The sequence below is a fragment of the Macadamia integrifolia genome, chromosome 2, assembly GCF_013358625.1.
Source record: "Macadamia integrifolia cultivar HAES 741 chromosome 2, SCU_Mint_v3, whole genome shotgun sequence".
Lineage (NCBI taxonomy): Eukaryota > Viridiplantae > Streptophyta > Magnoliopsida > Proteales > Proteaceae > Macadamia > Macadamia integrifolia.
The window spans coordinates 26,594,047-26,611,172 of NC_056558.1; the positions used below are offsets into that span (position 1 = coordinate 26,594,047).

General features: G+C 35.3%; 1 protein-coding gene and 1 pseudogene across 1 annotated transcript; both read right to left on the minus strand.

The window, feature by feature from the left end:
- Positions 1–7,922: 7,922 nt before the first annotated feature.
- Positions 7,923–9,848, minus strand: LOC122072053 (isoflavone reductase-like protein). Its single transcript, XM_042636587.1, has 5 exons — positions 9,580–9,848; positions 9,353–9,487; positions 9,009–9,249; positions 8,338–8,541; positions 7,923–8,222 (listed from the first exon to the last, which is right to left on the minus strand). The coding sequence occupies exons 1-5, from the start codon at positions 9,760–9,762 to the stop codon at positions 8,056–8,058; spliced, it is 930 nt and encodes a 309-aa protein (XP_042492521.1). The 5' UTR covers positions 9,763–9,848; the 3' UTR covers positions 7,923–8,055.
- A 2,694-nt stretch (positions 9,849–12,542) lies between these two features.
- LOC122072218 lies at positions 12,543–14,510 on the minus strand (annotated as a pseudogene).
- Between the last annotated feature and the right edge of the window lie 2,616 nt (positions 14,511–17,126).

A 17,126-nucleotide genomic window follows, 5' to 3' on the forward strand; every position in this document is an offset into this window, starting at 1 on the left:
CACGTTGGCTCATGGTTTCAAGTATGGTCTCGTATTGGCCATATCAGATCGATATCGGTTAAGATCGATCCCTGACCGATGCAGATCAATTATCAGTTTCGTTTCAAGGGTAAAATAGTAAAAAATTAATACTTAAAAAAAAAAAAAAAAAGGGCAAAACTGACTGATACGCACTGACCCGATACCAATACCAATACCGTCCCCTAAATCCATGCGTTGGCTACAGTACAATATGTGTTTATTGTGTGATCTCTCTCTCAACGATCATCTACTTTGATGCAAAATATTCTTTTTATATCTGCTATCACGTGCTTTTTAGGGCATTAGCGTATTTGGTAATCAAAAGGTAACTATCCATGGTTTGTCATGACTTTTTTTATATACTTCAAATTCTATTCAATGTAAAAGGGTAGGGTTCCTTGGAAGAAAGATTCACTATATATTTTTCACCCATGGGGTTTGGAAATTATTTTCACACACTTGTGAGTCAAGCCAAGTAGGGCCTGGCCGTGGCAACGTCTTATATGTGTGGTTTCTTTTTGTTGGAGGTTGGACTTGAATTGTTTTGAATTTCTTTTTGCCAACTCGAATAAGCTTCCAGAATTACAACTTGTTTTATGTGTCTTCTCACTGTGAGAAATACATTTTTGGTGTCCTCTTGAAACAAGTGTTTCCAAGGGGTATCTCTCATCTTTATTAGAGGCTGTACTTGGATACTTTAGAGAGTATCTAAATTTTCTCTCTCTCTTTCTCTCTCTTGCATCTTTGTTTATTGTCTTGAGAATTTGATTTTTAATACCAAAAAAAAAAAAAAATCTGATTTATAGTTTTCTACTCCTCTTATTGATTGAATAAGTGATGCAATAACTGCAAGAAAGGCTTAAGGGGTATTTCATCTTAAAGGTTGATTTGCAAGAACCCATATTACACCACAATTGTGACTACAATCTTAACTAGTGTGACCGGCGGCACGACTTAACCTCATCAAGTGTTCATGATTTAATTCATTAATAAAGGTGTCCTGCACTACGTGCAACAAGGGTAAAAACCCAAATTATGGTGATCATAATCCATAATCTATTATGATTGGACAATATCAGGATAATCAACATTCCAGTGGGCTAAAAATGGTTTTGCAATGCATCTTCTCCAAGGAGAAAATGCATGGTCTCGCACTCAAATCTGCTAATCTCAGCCCATTTTGGGTGGCTCCAAGCTGAGATTTCATGCAAGTTGGCAGTCTGAACCAGCCTGAGCCTAGTAAAGGCCCTGTAGAATTAGGGTTGGGTTGGGGCTTTATAGCCCTGGCCTGATCTAAACAAATATTTAGTATATATAAAGTGTAAAATTGTTCAGAATGACCCATCTTGATAGGCTTATATCAAAGTGAAGCAAAAAACTGCCATGCGGCAAAATGGCTGGAACCTAATTTTTGTTGACATATTGATCTTAACGTCCCTTATTCACTGGTAAAATTTCAATCCAAATAGAGTTATCAACTGGCAAATAAAGGTTTGAAACTTCTAGATAATAAAATTAATAATACATAGTATAATAATCTATCATAGGTGTGCATGGACATACATAAGATGCATTCTAATAGATGGGAGGGTGTTTGATTGAATATATATATATATATATATTTTTTTTGGTTAACATGTGAGACTTGTCATGTGGTTAATCTAGACTTGAATTATTTATCCAGTGATAAGACTACCACATCATCACTCCACACATGGCACAATAAGGATGGACCACTTTGAAAAGCTTGTCAAAGATTTAAAGTGGGTTACTTAAATGAGTTTTTCCATATCTACTTGTATCTATGAAATAATATTATAAAATTATTATTATTATTATTATTAAATTTTTTTAACAAATGCTATATATAATGCACTATACCATGTAGAAACATTAAACTTCTTAGGAGGAGGAATGAAGAGATGTTTTGGATGATATTTCAACCCAAGATATTAATCAATGTGATAAGAAAAAGCGAAAGTTTTTTTTGAGGCTGGTTGGTTTGGAAAGGTTTTCTAAGTTGCTTACCTATTTATGCCATGTGGAGAAGCCGTCTAGCAATTATGACTATTGTATATCACTGGACAACGAGGGAGTGGTTGGATTAGCCATGTATTGATTTCATATTCAATTTAATAAAAAATCCTCCCGTTTATTTGCATCATCTCCTTTTATATCCACACATATCCATTAGTACTCATCCATTTTATTCACCTATTAGTACTGACCACTATTGAAACTTTCATTTTTTTTTTGTTCAATGCTATACAATATGACACTTAAAAAACTCTATTTGAGTTAGAAACTTGAAATGTGAGTCTTCACAAGACTCTTTGACATCTAAGCATCCATAAAATTATTGTCTTCATTAACCTCCCACATGCCACAGCCAAGGCCACATGGAGAAACCTCAACCAACCTAATGATCAACCACTAAAAAAAAAAAAAAAAAAAAAAAGGTTTGGAATCAGATTGGTTGAATCGATTTATTTGGATGGGAATAATCGATTTGGATTGAAATCGATGATGATCAATCTCAATTATGGACATTATGAAGTAGTTGATTCTAGGGCTTTTTTAGGACACAATCTCTAGGTTTTCATATCTAAGCCTTGAGAGCTGATTCTAGGGGTTTTAAGACCAATTACAGTCAATTTCAATCTAATATGAATCAGAATTGATAGGGATTGATTTAACCCCAATTCGGAGTTTAAAATCTCTAAGGAAATAAAAGAGAGGAGAGTGAGAAGACATCTACATCATTTCCCTACATACATATGCAATTTAATGATGCAAAGGAGAATTTAGATCATAACTCCTTCTACCTTAGATGTTTAGGTCAAACAAAATGATCACGATTCACAATCACACAACAAAAGGACGTATAGATTTTGGTTATTTTTTCAATTGTAATATATATATATATATATATATATATCATACTACTATTAAAAAGTACGTATCCCTGTCTTTGGTATACTTTTTTAAAAAGACAAAAAAGACCATTGACCTTTACCTAAAAAAAAATTCAATGGACCAAAAGACCCCTCGAAATGGAAGAAGAAATAATAATAATAATAAATTACATTCAGTGTAATTAAATGGTCTATTAATTCAGTATTTGATTAGCATTTGATTAACATTTATTTTCGACATTTGTTTTGTATTTTATTTCGAATTGAATATACCAAAAGTCTCTCTCCCAATTTGAGAAAAAAAGAAATTCAATAAACAGACTCTCTTGTGTGCAGTGTAAAAACCAAAAGTCTCTCTCCTAAATAATAATAGGTTATAGTTGAGTAAGAGATTATGGAATTAATTTGAGTTTTTGTATAAAGTCCTAAAAAAAATTTCAATGGACCAAAAAACCCCTCAAAATGGAAGAAGAAAAAATAATAATAATAAATTACATTAAGTGTAATTAAATGGTCTATTAATTCAGTATTTGATTAGCATTTGATTAACATTTATTTTCACATTTATTCAGCATTTTATTTCAAATTGAATATACCAAAAGTCTCTCTCCCAATTTGAGAAAAAAAAAAAAAAAATTCAATAAACCAACTCTCTTGTGTGCATTGTAAAAACCAAAAGTCTCTCTTCTAAATAATAATAGGGTATAGTCGAGTAAGAGAGTATGGAATTAATTTGAGTTTTTGTATAAAGAAAAAAAAATCTAAAAACAAATCTTGTGCAATAAATAATAATAGGTATAGAAGACGAATGGCTTTCTTTCATTGTATTTAAGATGCAGCTTTTGTAATTGGCTTTTCACTTCAAATGTCTCTCTCCGAATTTGTGAAAAAAAAATCAAAAAATAAAGGTATAGAAGTTGAATGGCTCTCTTTCACTCTATTTAATGTAATCAGATGATCTATTGATTCATAATTTAATTAACATTTGAGAAGATGAATCCTCTACACTTTGATATGAAAAAATTTGCGTCAAAATTCATTTCAACCAGCCTTTTGCACCGGGGGAATGATGTTCAATCAGGTAATAAAAAAAAAAAAGCTTTGGAATTGAGATATTTTGACGTGTCTTTCCAAATTTCAATTCAAACTATTCCTTTTCTTCTTCTTCTTCTTCTTCTTCTTCTTCTTCTGTTTTTTTGAAGAATTAAACCTACTCTTCATTGTGCTAACCCTACAACTCGCTACTACCTGGCAGACGATGTTCAATCGGGTAAGGAAAAAATAGGTTTTGAATCGAGATATTTCGATGTGTCTTTGCAAATTTCAGTTCAATCTATTCCTTTTTTTTTTTTTTTTTTTGTGGGTGAAGAATTCAATCTATTCTTCATTGTGCTAACCCTACAACTGCATGCTGCATTTTCCTTTCATCTGCGCTTCCTGTCATTGTCTCCAGAGAGCAACTGAGTAGGGAAACAGGTTGGCCTCTATGTGTTTTTTCTCTATATGGTGTATGAAATTTTGACGTTTTTATAGTCCAATTCCATGTTTCGTCCAAAAATGACTACCATTCATAAATTCTTAAAGTTTTTCACCCTCCTTCCCTATTTATCGACTACCGTGATAGAGTTTAGATATTAATTTTGTTATGTCTTCTAGATAGAAGGAAGATTGAGTGTGATTGAAACTCTAGCCTCTACCTCGGTACCACCATACACAATACTTGGGGGACAACCCTTGCTAATACTAAGATTTAGGAGTTGCAGAGCCCAGAGTTATAATGTACACTTATCTATATAGGGCAAATTTGGGAGCAGACCTATTCTTGGCATGGGCTGGATAGTCAACGGAACCGACGTCCTTGAATCTCTATTATCAGGGGTTCTCGAGGTATCTATGGTCTACTAAATTTTACTGATATGATCTCTTGCAGGGTGTGTGTTTGGACAAATTTACTGCTGATTCTCATTGTAGTATTCAACATTTGTGATCTTATTTCTAGATTTACAATGAATCACAAATATACATAAAATCATGGGTGATAAAACTTTGAGTTTCTCTATCTCCTGAATGAAATATATCTGGTTATTAAATTAATAATAGGTATATGTTCCAATTATCCAAATAGCCGTCTTGATATTTTAATATGTATAATCTGTGTGGGTTCGAATGGACTTATTCCTTAATTTAGACTTGGTTCCATAATGAAAATCTTATTATTCAAATTTCTCAGACAAATTAGATAAATTAATTCGTACTGAATCATATGTTTTTACATCTTTCTTGCTATTATGCCAGCATTGATGATCGCATGTCTTTACTTTTTTAGGGATGAGTTCATGTTTTTCCAAAGTTCTAGGTTTTTTAATATTGAATCAATAAGGCATGCTATTTGCATACCTTTTCCTTTGGGTTTCACGAACCAACTACTTCAGCAAAATATTTCAGTTCAATTTAAACTCAAAAACAACGATAGTTCAGAATGATAAATCCAAACCAACGTTGTGATTGGCATCTGTAAATCATCCATTTATGCATGCTATCCCCCAACTGTTTATATGGTTACTTAGAGGTGATGCACTAGACATCCATACAACCCAACTTTTCTGTAAGTTCTTTTTATTGTTGCACTCATGTCATTTTCTTAATGAGACTATATAGTTAGCTGGAATAATGAGTTGGAAAAACGTTTCTCAAGGGGGTGTTGGTGGCGAGATGGGGGTGATATCACATATCAAAGTCTACTCTTTTTTCTTTTTGTGCAATTGTTGAGGGTTGGGAAGCTGAGAATCCATGTTGGATTGGATTCCAGTTTACAGTCAAGTGAAGCACCTAGGGATTGACTCAAGTAAGATTTTTTGTTTCATCAGCGATTAGCTATAATCAACCCCACTTCTAGAAGATCAACCTCTCTTCATTAAAAACAAGACAATTCTTGTAACAGTGAGACTAACAGTTGCTATTTCCACTGCATAAGGAGTCGAACTTATTTGTAATTCCCATTTTTTTTTTATTATTAAACTAGCATATTGTAAGACAATTATGTATTTTTTCAAAAAAAATTGAAAATGACAAAAATTAGTTAAGAACAATTCTGGTTGAGTAGGTTAATGGAGAGATATACAGCTATGAAGAACTGAGAAAGTGTTTTTGTACACATGTTTAGGATTGGTAGCATTTGTGATGTTATCGTCCATCTGGTGAGTCTTCTTATAAATTGTATATTTGATTATGTTGTTTTCTTTCTTCTCCCCTTCCAAATTTTAGACTTTTGGAACTCAAAAAATTCGAATACTATCTCCTTAATTGCTTGTGGTTGTATTCATCTAAGGCACCTAGTTATACATACTTAAATAGTTAATTCCCGATATGGCATGATTACAACATGAAACAAGGTACTTAATTTTCTTTTTCCTTCTTTTAGTTTAAATTTTACCATCAAGAGTGATCCTCCAGAAATGTGTATAGGAAATTATCTTTCCCTTGCTATTCACTCAACCTGTGCTTGTTCACCACATTTAAATTTGTAAAAAAAATATAATGTGCTTACTTGAATTGCCTTTGAAATTCAAATAGTAATTGGATTTAAAGATTATATAACTAGTTCTTCATCTTGATTTGATAGTATGGTCTTGATTTGATAGTATGAAGATATGAGTAAGAATTAGTGGACATGCTGGATGGAATGCTCTTGTTTATGTTGCTAGACACCTAAGGTATAATAGCTCATTGTTGCTTGAGAAAGATACATGTAGGAATCCAAATATGCTGTTTTTTAACCTGTTACCTTGAAAATCTAAATGTTTTCTATCATTTTTTCCCATTTAAAGCTTTTGTTTCTTGATTTAGGATCTGGCTAGAAAGAAAATCAACTTCCAAGTCCAATGTATAACATGGAAGCTGGAGAAAGCATTGGGTAATATACCATATATATGATCATTTAACATATCTGAGGTGTTTAACAATATTTGGTGCCTTTGACTTAACTGAAACAACCCCTAACATTGAACTGGTTTAGGCAAAGATGGGAAGAGCAGCTGAAATGAATCTAAGATGCCTAACTCTGTAGTTGTTCCTGATGATTTCCGTTGCCCTATATCTCTTGAATTGATGAGAGATCTTGTAATTGTGGCCGCACCAAGTACCATTTACTATCTCACATCCACTCGGTATTTCTACACTATAAAGGTTTTACTAAGTAACTCTAAAACTCAACTCTTCCTTGGATGATATTTTATTCTCTAATTTGTAGGCTTATGAAAGACCATATATACAGAGAAAGACTGTGGCAACAAAACATGTCCAAAAGTGTAGAAACTTTAGAATTTAACACAAACCGCAAATTATATATTGGAAAGACTAATTAAGCAATGGTGAATAAAGAACTATATTGAGCTATCGATAGGGTCAGTAAATGATAGGATATGAAAGAGTGATGGATCATTTCAAGATGTTAGTAGGGACATAGAAGGCGTCAAGTGTTGGCAGCTAAAATATGAATTTGTGCAAAAAATAAATAAAATACTGAGAACCTTGAAATGGCTATATCATATTCTGAATGACAATTCCCCAATCTATTTATTTGTCTTGTCAATGCAAATCCGTTATTTCCTTTTCTTTGGTGGTGGATTTTCAGGTTTGGATAAAGAGAATGGAAGAAAATATATCGTTTTAAGGTTGTGAAAAGAACTGAAGGTGAGATTGTATAATAATTCTTTGTTGCTAATAGATCTACTCAAAAAGATTTTATTATTTAGATTCATTTTTGGAATGCTATTATTATTTCAATCATCTCATATTTATACAATATTTCAAGGCATAATCCTTCATGAAAAATATTCATTCTCTCTCTCTCTCTCAACACTTATTTTGTGATAACGTTTTCTTCTGTTTTTTTATACGAAAACAAATAGAGACTAAAGAGATTCTTTCGGGAGTGTGATGGGAAGTGAGGTTTATGCAAGGTTTTAAGAATCAGAATCAGAATCAGACTGAAGGAATCAGCTGTGCCGAATCCAGATTCCTCTTTATTTAAAATATATATCTCTTTGATCACTTACATTTTTACCTTCCCAAAGTACTGTGAGAAGAGCAAAATACAGGCAAAAAATTTCTTCAATCTTCAAACTAGCTGGTTAAGGTATTCATCCACAGTCGTGTATTTCACATCTGGATAAAGCTCAGAAGCCTCCACTCCAATGGCAGGATCAATCTCATATTTTGTGTTGTCTCCCATGATGAAAGCCGAATGGCAAATTGACAACAAGAGATTGATAGGATACGGAGACTCTGCATTGCACAGGAGATGAACAGTAGAAATCAGAACAGAGTAATCTTTTCAATGAAGCAATAATATGTCTCTTGCTCGAGATTACTTTTCTGAAATGTTGATTTTGCAACTGACCTTGGATTTTCTTAAGAAGATGCTCCTCTGGAACATAAATCTTTTCAAGGGACTTTCCAATCTTGTTCTCCCACAGGGAAATAATGTCGTTGAAGGAGCAAATGTTGGCTGGGGGTTTAATGTGGAGGATCTTATTCAAGGTTCTGGGGTCATCCACTGCTTTGATTGTGTAACTGGCAATGTCTTCCTCCTTTGAAACAATTGCTGCAAAAGGGCATATAGACTGTGTTAGAACAAACACCAAGTACAAAGAGAATGGCACAGATTCACACAGATGACACAGATTTAATGAGGTTCATACACCGATGTGGTGTGATATGTTCTCGGGTAAAAAAAGAAGATGATTCACTAAAAGAGGTTACAATGGAGTTCACTCAAGAACACCCAAATCACGGCAAGAAAACTTGCTCAAAAACCTTGACACAAAAAACCCCTAAATTTTACAATGATTGCTCAACAAGATGATATAAATACTCCTCCAAATCGGGTCGTATCCTACCCAACCTATCTGTTACCATCATAGATCTCAAAAAAAATTCTCATTCGAATTACCACCAAAATATGTGAACATTTTTCAAAACGGGTTACGAATTCAAGATAAACATAACAGATTGTAAAGAGAACTGAAGGAAGAACATTAAACAGGTGGTGCTGGCCGCTGGGTCGGTTACCTTTGGGAATTCCATCCCCTAAGATCACAACTTTGTCTCTTGGAGGAGCTGTGGCATGCATCTGTCCCAAGTTATACAGGAAGTAGCCGGCAAAGCCGTAAGAGCAGACATAAGTGTATGGGATCCCTTCAGCCTCAACAGCTCGACGGATCTGAGTCTTCACCCTGAAAGCAGTTGCTGCTGGATCCACTGCTCCATCGCAGCAGTCTGGGTCATTTCCAAACTCTGAAGGGAGGAATCTCTGCAAAGCCATCCATTCTATTTTGGTCAATGGTTCTTCTTAGTCATAGACCCTTTCACAAGACCCAGAAATAAGGGAGGATAGGGAGTTTTGAAGGACCTACCTTGACAGTTCCAGCTTCTTTAATGGCTGCAATGATCTTCACCTGGTCGGCAATCTGCTCTGTTCCCACCGTAGATATCACAACATCAACTTGCTTGATTGCCTTTACCAAGCTTTCATGGTCGGAAATATCTCCCTGCATAATTAATTAGAAGGAGTTTTCATTGAAATACAAAGAAATTAAGTAATTTTTCGGTATTCATTCATCGATTAGCTACTTTTACATACCTGTAGAATTTTGATGCCGGAGTTCTTGAAGCTCTCAATTAGTTTTCCTTTCACAGGATCAGAGATTGTGCTTGCTCTGATCAGAGCGAAGGTTGGATGCCCTGCCTTTATGCTTGCCTCAATTATGTATTTACCTATATAACCAGTCCCTCCAATGATCAAAATCTTGCTTTTCTCTGCCATTGATTGAGTCGAGGCTTTCCTTGCAACTAGTAAAAGAAAAAATATAGGTTTTCCTGTGAAAGAACTGAGAGAAGATTTCTAATATTCTTGGTGTTCCAGTGGGGCAGAGAGGAGTCATATTTATATAACTTGGATCAAAACACCTGATCTGGTGAAAAGTCTAACTTGCTCTTCAAGTTCAAATTTCCTGGTTTGAACAAAATTCCCTGTTTAGACATCACCAGATAACTTAGAGCAATATTAAACTCAATGAAGAAACCAAATTTTGTTGAAACACCATCACTGACTTTTCAACAATATAGATATGCTTAGACCTTTCAAAACTATTCTCAAATCCAAGGACAATGACTTGCAATTTTATCTGCTAGTGACTAGTGTTGCTGTGATGCATTTGTTAAGAGGTGACGATCCTCGGTTAGACATTGAAACCCTAGACATTAAATTTAGAATGTTTCACGCCTTTCACCTTTGATCTCTACTCCGTCAAACCTGCAATATTGGCATTGCTTCCACATTTCGGCTAAAGTATGAAACATTTTTTTCTGATTTTCTGTGATTAGAAATGGAAAACACTCCAAAAACTGTTTGATTTTTCTGTTTCGTTTCACCTGTTTTTTTTTAAATAGAGATAGAAATTTAGGCCTATTTCTGCGTCTAGAAAGAAGAATGGAGAAACAAGTCGAACTAAATTTTTTCTGTTTCTAAAAACAACTGGGAGAGACAAAAATTGAAAAAAAAAACCTGATACTTTATTCGACCTACCCTATCCCCAACCCATTGTTGAAACTTCTCACTATCTAGAAGCAACGATTCCAACTCAGTTGTACAAAGCTCACAATCTTGGACTGCCTTCATCATTCAGAAGCTCATCTCCACGAATATGCCTGCAACTCTAATATCATGCCTTCACTCGTGAATTGCATACCTGTAGCATCGTGCCTTCACTCCTGTCTTGAACTCTACTATATTGTTGAAAAACCTTTTGAGAAAACAGAAAAATCAACACCTTTTTACAATTCAAAAAATCGTTTTTAAGACAAAAATGGAAAAAACCGTTTTACGTTTTCTAGAGAAATAGCATAAACAAAATGAAACGGGCCCATTTGAAAGCAAGAATCTCTTTGAAATTTCATGTAGAAAGATGAAACTACTGTCTGGAGTCTCTGGACTGAAAGATCTAACGATACAATTTTCAGATTCTTGGCTGCAATGATATTGACATGATCAGGGCTAGAAAACGGAGAAATCCTGAGGGATTACAGGTCTACATTAAATTCCTCAACACAAAATGGAGAATCGTTGACGCCGGAGTTCTTGAAGATCTCCACAGACATTCGACAAGGTCCCCCTTTCATGTTGGTGTCTCTGCTCTAGTGAAGCCCAAGGAGGCATGCCTAATGTCCTGCCTCAATGTTTTTCAAAGGTACGCCTGGTTTCTTTGTGTTCGTTGCTAGGCTTGATTTTCGTTTTTTTGTTGGCGTCGGAAAAACCTTATCCCATACGGTATCAGTATCTGTATCTGTATCGGTATCTATATCTGTCATTACCAATCTAATGCCAATTTGGATCAGATCGGGTCAATGTGTAATGGTCGGTTTTGTTTTAAGTACATTTTTTTTTCCTTTTTTTTTTTATCCCTGAAGTGATACCGGTAATTGATCTGGATTAATCAGGCATCAGAGATCGGTCTCAACCAATACCGATACGAAATGGCCGATCTAACTGATACAATACCGATACTTGAAACCACGGGTAGAAAACGTGAGATTTTACCCCCAAAAAAAAAAGTTTATTGGAATTTTCAGGCTTCGGTTTTATGTCCCCCCTTTTTCTTTTCCACTTCTCTTTTCCTTCCTTCCTTCCTTCCGTTTTTTGAGATATGATAGCAAGAAGAGAGCATTATAAACAAGAAACTTGAACATTTTCCCAAGTAAGATTCAAATAAAATCCCCCTCTGGGGAGAAATCCAGTTCCGAAGTGGTTGCCGGCATGAGATTTTGTAATTAACGTGAACAACCAATGGTAGGAGATGTACATATTTTAGGAATTTATGGATCGCAAATTGGTCAAACTGTTGTATATATTACCGCTAGTGTCCTCCTAACTATAGAGCCATCTTTATTAGAGGACTTCCTGGATACCCAAGTGTTCATGATTTAATTCATTAATAAAGGTATCCTAAATTACGTGCAACAAGGGTAAACCCAAATTATGGTGATCATAATCCAAAATCTATTATGATTGGACAATGTCAGGCTAATCAACATTCCAGTGGGCTAAAAATGGTTTTGCAATCCACATTCTCCAAGGACAAAATGCATGGTGTCGCACCCAAATCTGATAATCTCAGCCCATTTTGGGTGGGCTCCAAGCTGAGATTTCATGCAAGTTGGCAGTCTGAACCATAGTTAGCAAATTCCCGAGATTCGGGAATTATTGGGGCGGAGAATTATTCGAAATAATTCGATTGATTAATTTAAGGATTCTGTCAAAAAAGCGGTCAAAAAAGCGAATATGACGTTTTGTTTTTTTGTTTTTTTGTTTTTAAATATTGTTTAAGTGGACCGAATAATTCGGTTTAATTCGGTTCGGCCCGAATTATTCGCGTTTTAAATTCAAATTAGTGAAATTCGTGTTTTTTACCGAATTTTATTTTTAATTCGGATTCGGTCAGAATTTTTGATTTAATTCGCGTTTATATCTCTTTAATCACTTACATTTTTACCTTCCCAAAGAACTGTGAGAAGAGCAAAATACAAGCAAAAAAATTTCTTCAGTCTTCAAACTAGCTGATTAAGGTATTCATCCACAGTTGTGTATTTCACATCTGGATAAAGCTCAGAAGCCCCCACTCCAATGGCAGGATTAATCTCATATTTTGTGTTGTCACCCATGATGAGAGCCGAATGGCAAATTGACAACAAGAGATTGATTGGATACTGAGACTCTGCAATGGACAGGAGATGAACAGTAGACATCAAAAGAGAGTAATCTTTTCAATGAAGAAAGAATATGTCTCTTGCACAAGAGATTACTTCTTAGAAATGTTGATTTTGCAACTGACCTTGAATTATCTTAAGAAGATGCTCCTCTGGAACGTAAATCTTTTCAAGGGACTTGCCAATCTTCTTCTCCCACAGGGAGACAATGTCGTTGAAGGAGCAAATGTTGGCTGGTGGTTTAATGTGGAGGATCTTATTCAAGGTTCTGGGGTCATCCACTGCTTTGATGGTGTAATTGGCAATGTCTTCCTCTTTTGAAGCAATTGCTGCAAAAAGCCACATAGATTGACTTAAAATAAACACCAACAAATACGATAAACACAGATTCACACAAGATGACATAGATTTAACAAGGTTCGCGCACTGATGTGGTGTACTACATCCTCAGGCGAAGAAGAAAATGATTCACCAGGTGAAAAAGAAGTTATAACAGAGATCGCTCAAGAACACCCAAATCGTAACAAGAAAACTCACTCAAAAACCCCAACATGGAAAACCCCTAAATCTTACAATGCTTGCTCAAGAAGACGATAGTATATATATATATATATATATACTACAGAAAATGACTATGGTCAGCAATGCACATCGCAGTTGCTACTTTACTTATTTCCGGCTTTACTGGCCAACTCAAAGGTTGGTGGGATTATGTCCTGACTGATGATAAAAAAACAGAAATTTTAACGGCAATTCAAACCTCTCCTGATGGAGAACCCCTTCTCAATCACTTAGGAGAACCTATAGAAGATAATGAATATATATACTCCTCCAAATCAGGTCACTCCATTGGGTCGTATCATACCAAAACTCTCTGCTACCATCATCACAGATTGCAGAAAAAATTCCCAATTGGATTGCTAATAAAATACGTCAGAGTGAAACATTCTTCAAAATGGGTCACGAATTTGAGACAAACCTAACAGAATGTAAAGAGAACTGGGTTGGTTACCTTTGGGAATTCCATCCCCTAAGATCACAACTTTGTCTCTTGGAGGAGCTGTGGCATGTATCTGTCCCAAGTTCTACAGGAAGTAGCCGGCAAAGCCGTATGAGCAGACATAAGTGTATGGGATTCCTTCAGCCTCAACAGCTCGACGGATCTGAGTCTTCACCCTGAAAGCAGTTGCTGCTGGATCCACTGCTCCATCGCAGCAGTCTGGGTCATTTCCAAATTCTGAAGGGAGAAATCTCTGCAAAGCCATCCGTTCTATTTTGGTGTCAATGGTTCTTCAAAGTCATAGACCCAGAAATAAGGGAGTTTTGAAGGGCCTACCTTCACAGTTCCAGCTTCTTTAATGGCTGCAATGATCTTCACCTGCTCGGCAATCTGCTTTGTTCCCACAGTAGATATCACAACATCAACTTGCTTGATTGCCTTTACCAAGCTTTCATGGAAATATCTCCCTACATAATTGATCAGAAGGAAATTGGTCGTTGGAGTTTTCATAGAAATACAGAGAAATTAACTTTTCGGTATTCGTTCATCGATTAGCTACTTTTACATACCTGTAGAATTTTGATGCCGGAATTGTTGAAGCTCTCAATTAGTTTCCCTTTCACAGGATCAGAGACAGTGCTTGCTCGGATGAGAGCGAAGGTTGGATGCCCTGCCTTTAAGCTTGCCTCAATTATGAATTTTCCTATATAACCAGTCCCTCCAATGATCAAAATCTTGCTTTTCTCTGCCATTGATTAAGTCGAGGTTTTCCTTGCAACCTGGAAAAGAAAAAAAAAAAAAAATCAAGGCTTTCCTGCGAAAGAACTTACTAGATAAGATTTCTAATGTTTCTTGGTATTCCCATGGGACAGTGAGGGGTCATATTTATATCTTCAAGTTGCCTGATTTGGTGAAACAAACTTGTTCTTTCAAGTTCAAATTTCCTGGTTTGAATAAGTTAAAACTCCCCCAATATGAACTCCCTGCAATGATAATCTGAAGTGAATTATAAAATAGAAGATAATCTGGATGCATATTGCATGAAGTGGATCATATTGAGGAATTATTCAACTTTCACAGAAAGTAAAGAAGAGCACTAAACACCCTGTAAAGGTCCCTTACCAACTTGACTACCCCTTGGGTTACCTAACTATGATACGCTTAATGCAGAAACTAAGGTGCCGTTTGATTTCTACTGCTTCTGTGTCTAGAAACAGTGGAAATAGTTTTCTTCGTTTTTGTGCTAAGAAACAATTTTTTGAATTGCAAAAATGTGTTTGATTTTTTGGTTTCTTGAAATGTTTTTAACAGTGTAGTCTGGTTCAAGACACGAGTGAATGCACAATATTGTAGATATGCAACTCACGAGTGAATGCATGGCATTGGAGTTGCAGGTGTGTTTCGTGAAGATGAGATTCAAAATGATGAAGGTAATCCAAAACTGTAAACTTCACACAATCAGGTTGGAATCATTGCATCTAGATAGTGAAAAGTTTCAACAATGGGTTGGGGTTGGGGTAGGTCGAGTGAAGTATTGGGTTTTTCACAAATTTTGTCCCTTCCACTTATTTTTAGAAATAGAAAAACAAGTTTGACTTCTTTCTCCATTTATGTTTCTAGACACAGAAATAGACATAAATTTCTCTCTCTGTTTCTTAAAACAAGTGAAACAAAACAGAAAAATCAAACGGTTTTTGGGGTATTTTTCCACTTCTGAATACAAAAAAACGAAAAAACATGTTCTAGAAACAAAATCAAATAGATTCTAAATTTCTTCGGCACACCAGAACTGACTTTTTCAACCATTAATGAACTTGTTCTTACTCCTATATTTGGGATGCTTTACGGCTTCAGCTTTGATGATCTCTTCCCTTCAAACTTGCAATATCCGCATTGCTTCAACATTTCTGGTAAAAAGTGAAACACTATATCGTCTTTTAAGGAATTCCAAAAAAGCTAGGCAAGAATCTCTTTGAAATTCCACCCTGAAAGATGAAACTACATACATCACAGTTCCAGATTCTATTATTGGCTGCGATGATCTTGACCTGATCGGGGCTGTCTGTTTCATGGAGAATCGTGACGCCTGAGTTCATAGTTATCAATTCGGCCGAATAATTCGCGAATTATTCGGCCGAACCGAATTTTTCCGAATTTTATCAAAAATTCGGACCGAATCCAAATTAAAAATAAAATTCTTTAAAATTCGCGACTTTTTCCAAAATGAATATAAATCGCGATAATTCGGACCGATCCGAATTAAACCCGAATTATTCGGTCCATTTAACATTATTTAAAAAAAACAAAAATAAAAATAAAAAACATTTAAAAAAAAAAAAAACCCCAATAAGATTTTTTGACCACTTTTTTGACCGAATCCTTAAATTAATCGTCCGAATAATTCTCCGTCAGAATAATTCCCGAATCCGAATTTGCTAACTATGCCTGAGTTCTTGAAGCTCTCCATAGAGATTCGACAATGGTGGTGTCTCTGGTCAAACCAAAGGAGGGATGTACCATGCCCCTAGTTTCTTTTTGTTGGTTGTTGGATTTGATCTTTTATTTAGATTCTATTTTTTTCTTTCACTTTTATTTAGATTTTATTTTTTTCTTTCCGTTGAAAAAAACCTTATCCCATGCTGGATTTTTTTTTTGTTACACTTTTTTTTTTTCGGTAGAAAATATGAGATATTATTATTATTAACATGAAGAACGCATGGTAGGAGACGTACACATTTCTTAAATTTATGGATCAAAAATGGGTCAAATCATCGTATGTGTTACCAAGAGTGTCTTCCTAACCAGGGAGTCAACAATGATGTTTGTGTTACACATTGTTTACACAATACATTATCTGTTCATTGTGTGATCTCTCCCTCTATCTCTTCAATGGAGAAGGTAACCTACCCTTTTCACTTCCTTGGTGGAAGGTTGGAAAAACTGAATCTTTTTGGGAACCTCACCCCAAGGGAAAGAAGCATTAAGAGCATACAAAACTATTGTCGTCCTCATTGTAGTTCATCTTGAACTGCTGCAATATATAACCCTCCCTCCACCAACCTCCCCTCACAGCCAACTTTCACTTGCTATGAATTTAGTGGATCCAAAGGTATATGATAGCACTTAATAATTCCGATTCGATAGTTCAATTTATGATTTATCATTCATGAACGTTGATTCATAGAGATATACTATTGGTGGAATAGATAACAGACCATTTTTCAAGGAAAACAAAAACTTCTTTTTATGAGTGACTATGGCGGGATGAAGTAACCAGCGAAGGATTGGTTGAATAGAACAAATGTGACTAGGAATATGATATTGAATGGAAAGAATTCAATTGACCATCAATCGCCCTTTGATGGGGAACAAATTTGTTCTCTCTCTCTCTCTCTCTCTCAATGCCCTAGATACTTTGGAGATTA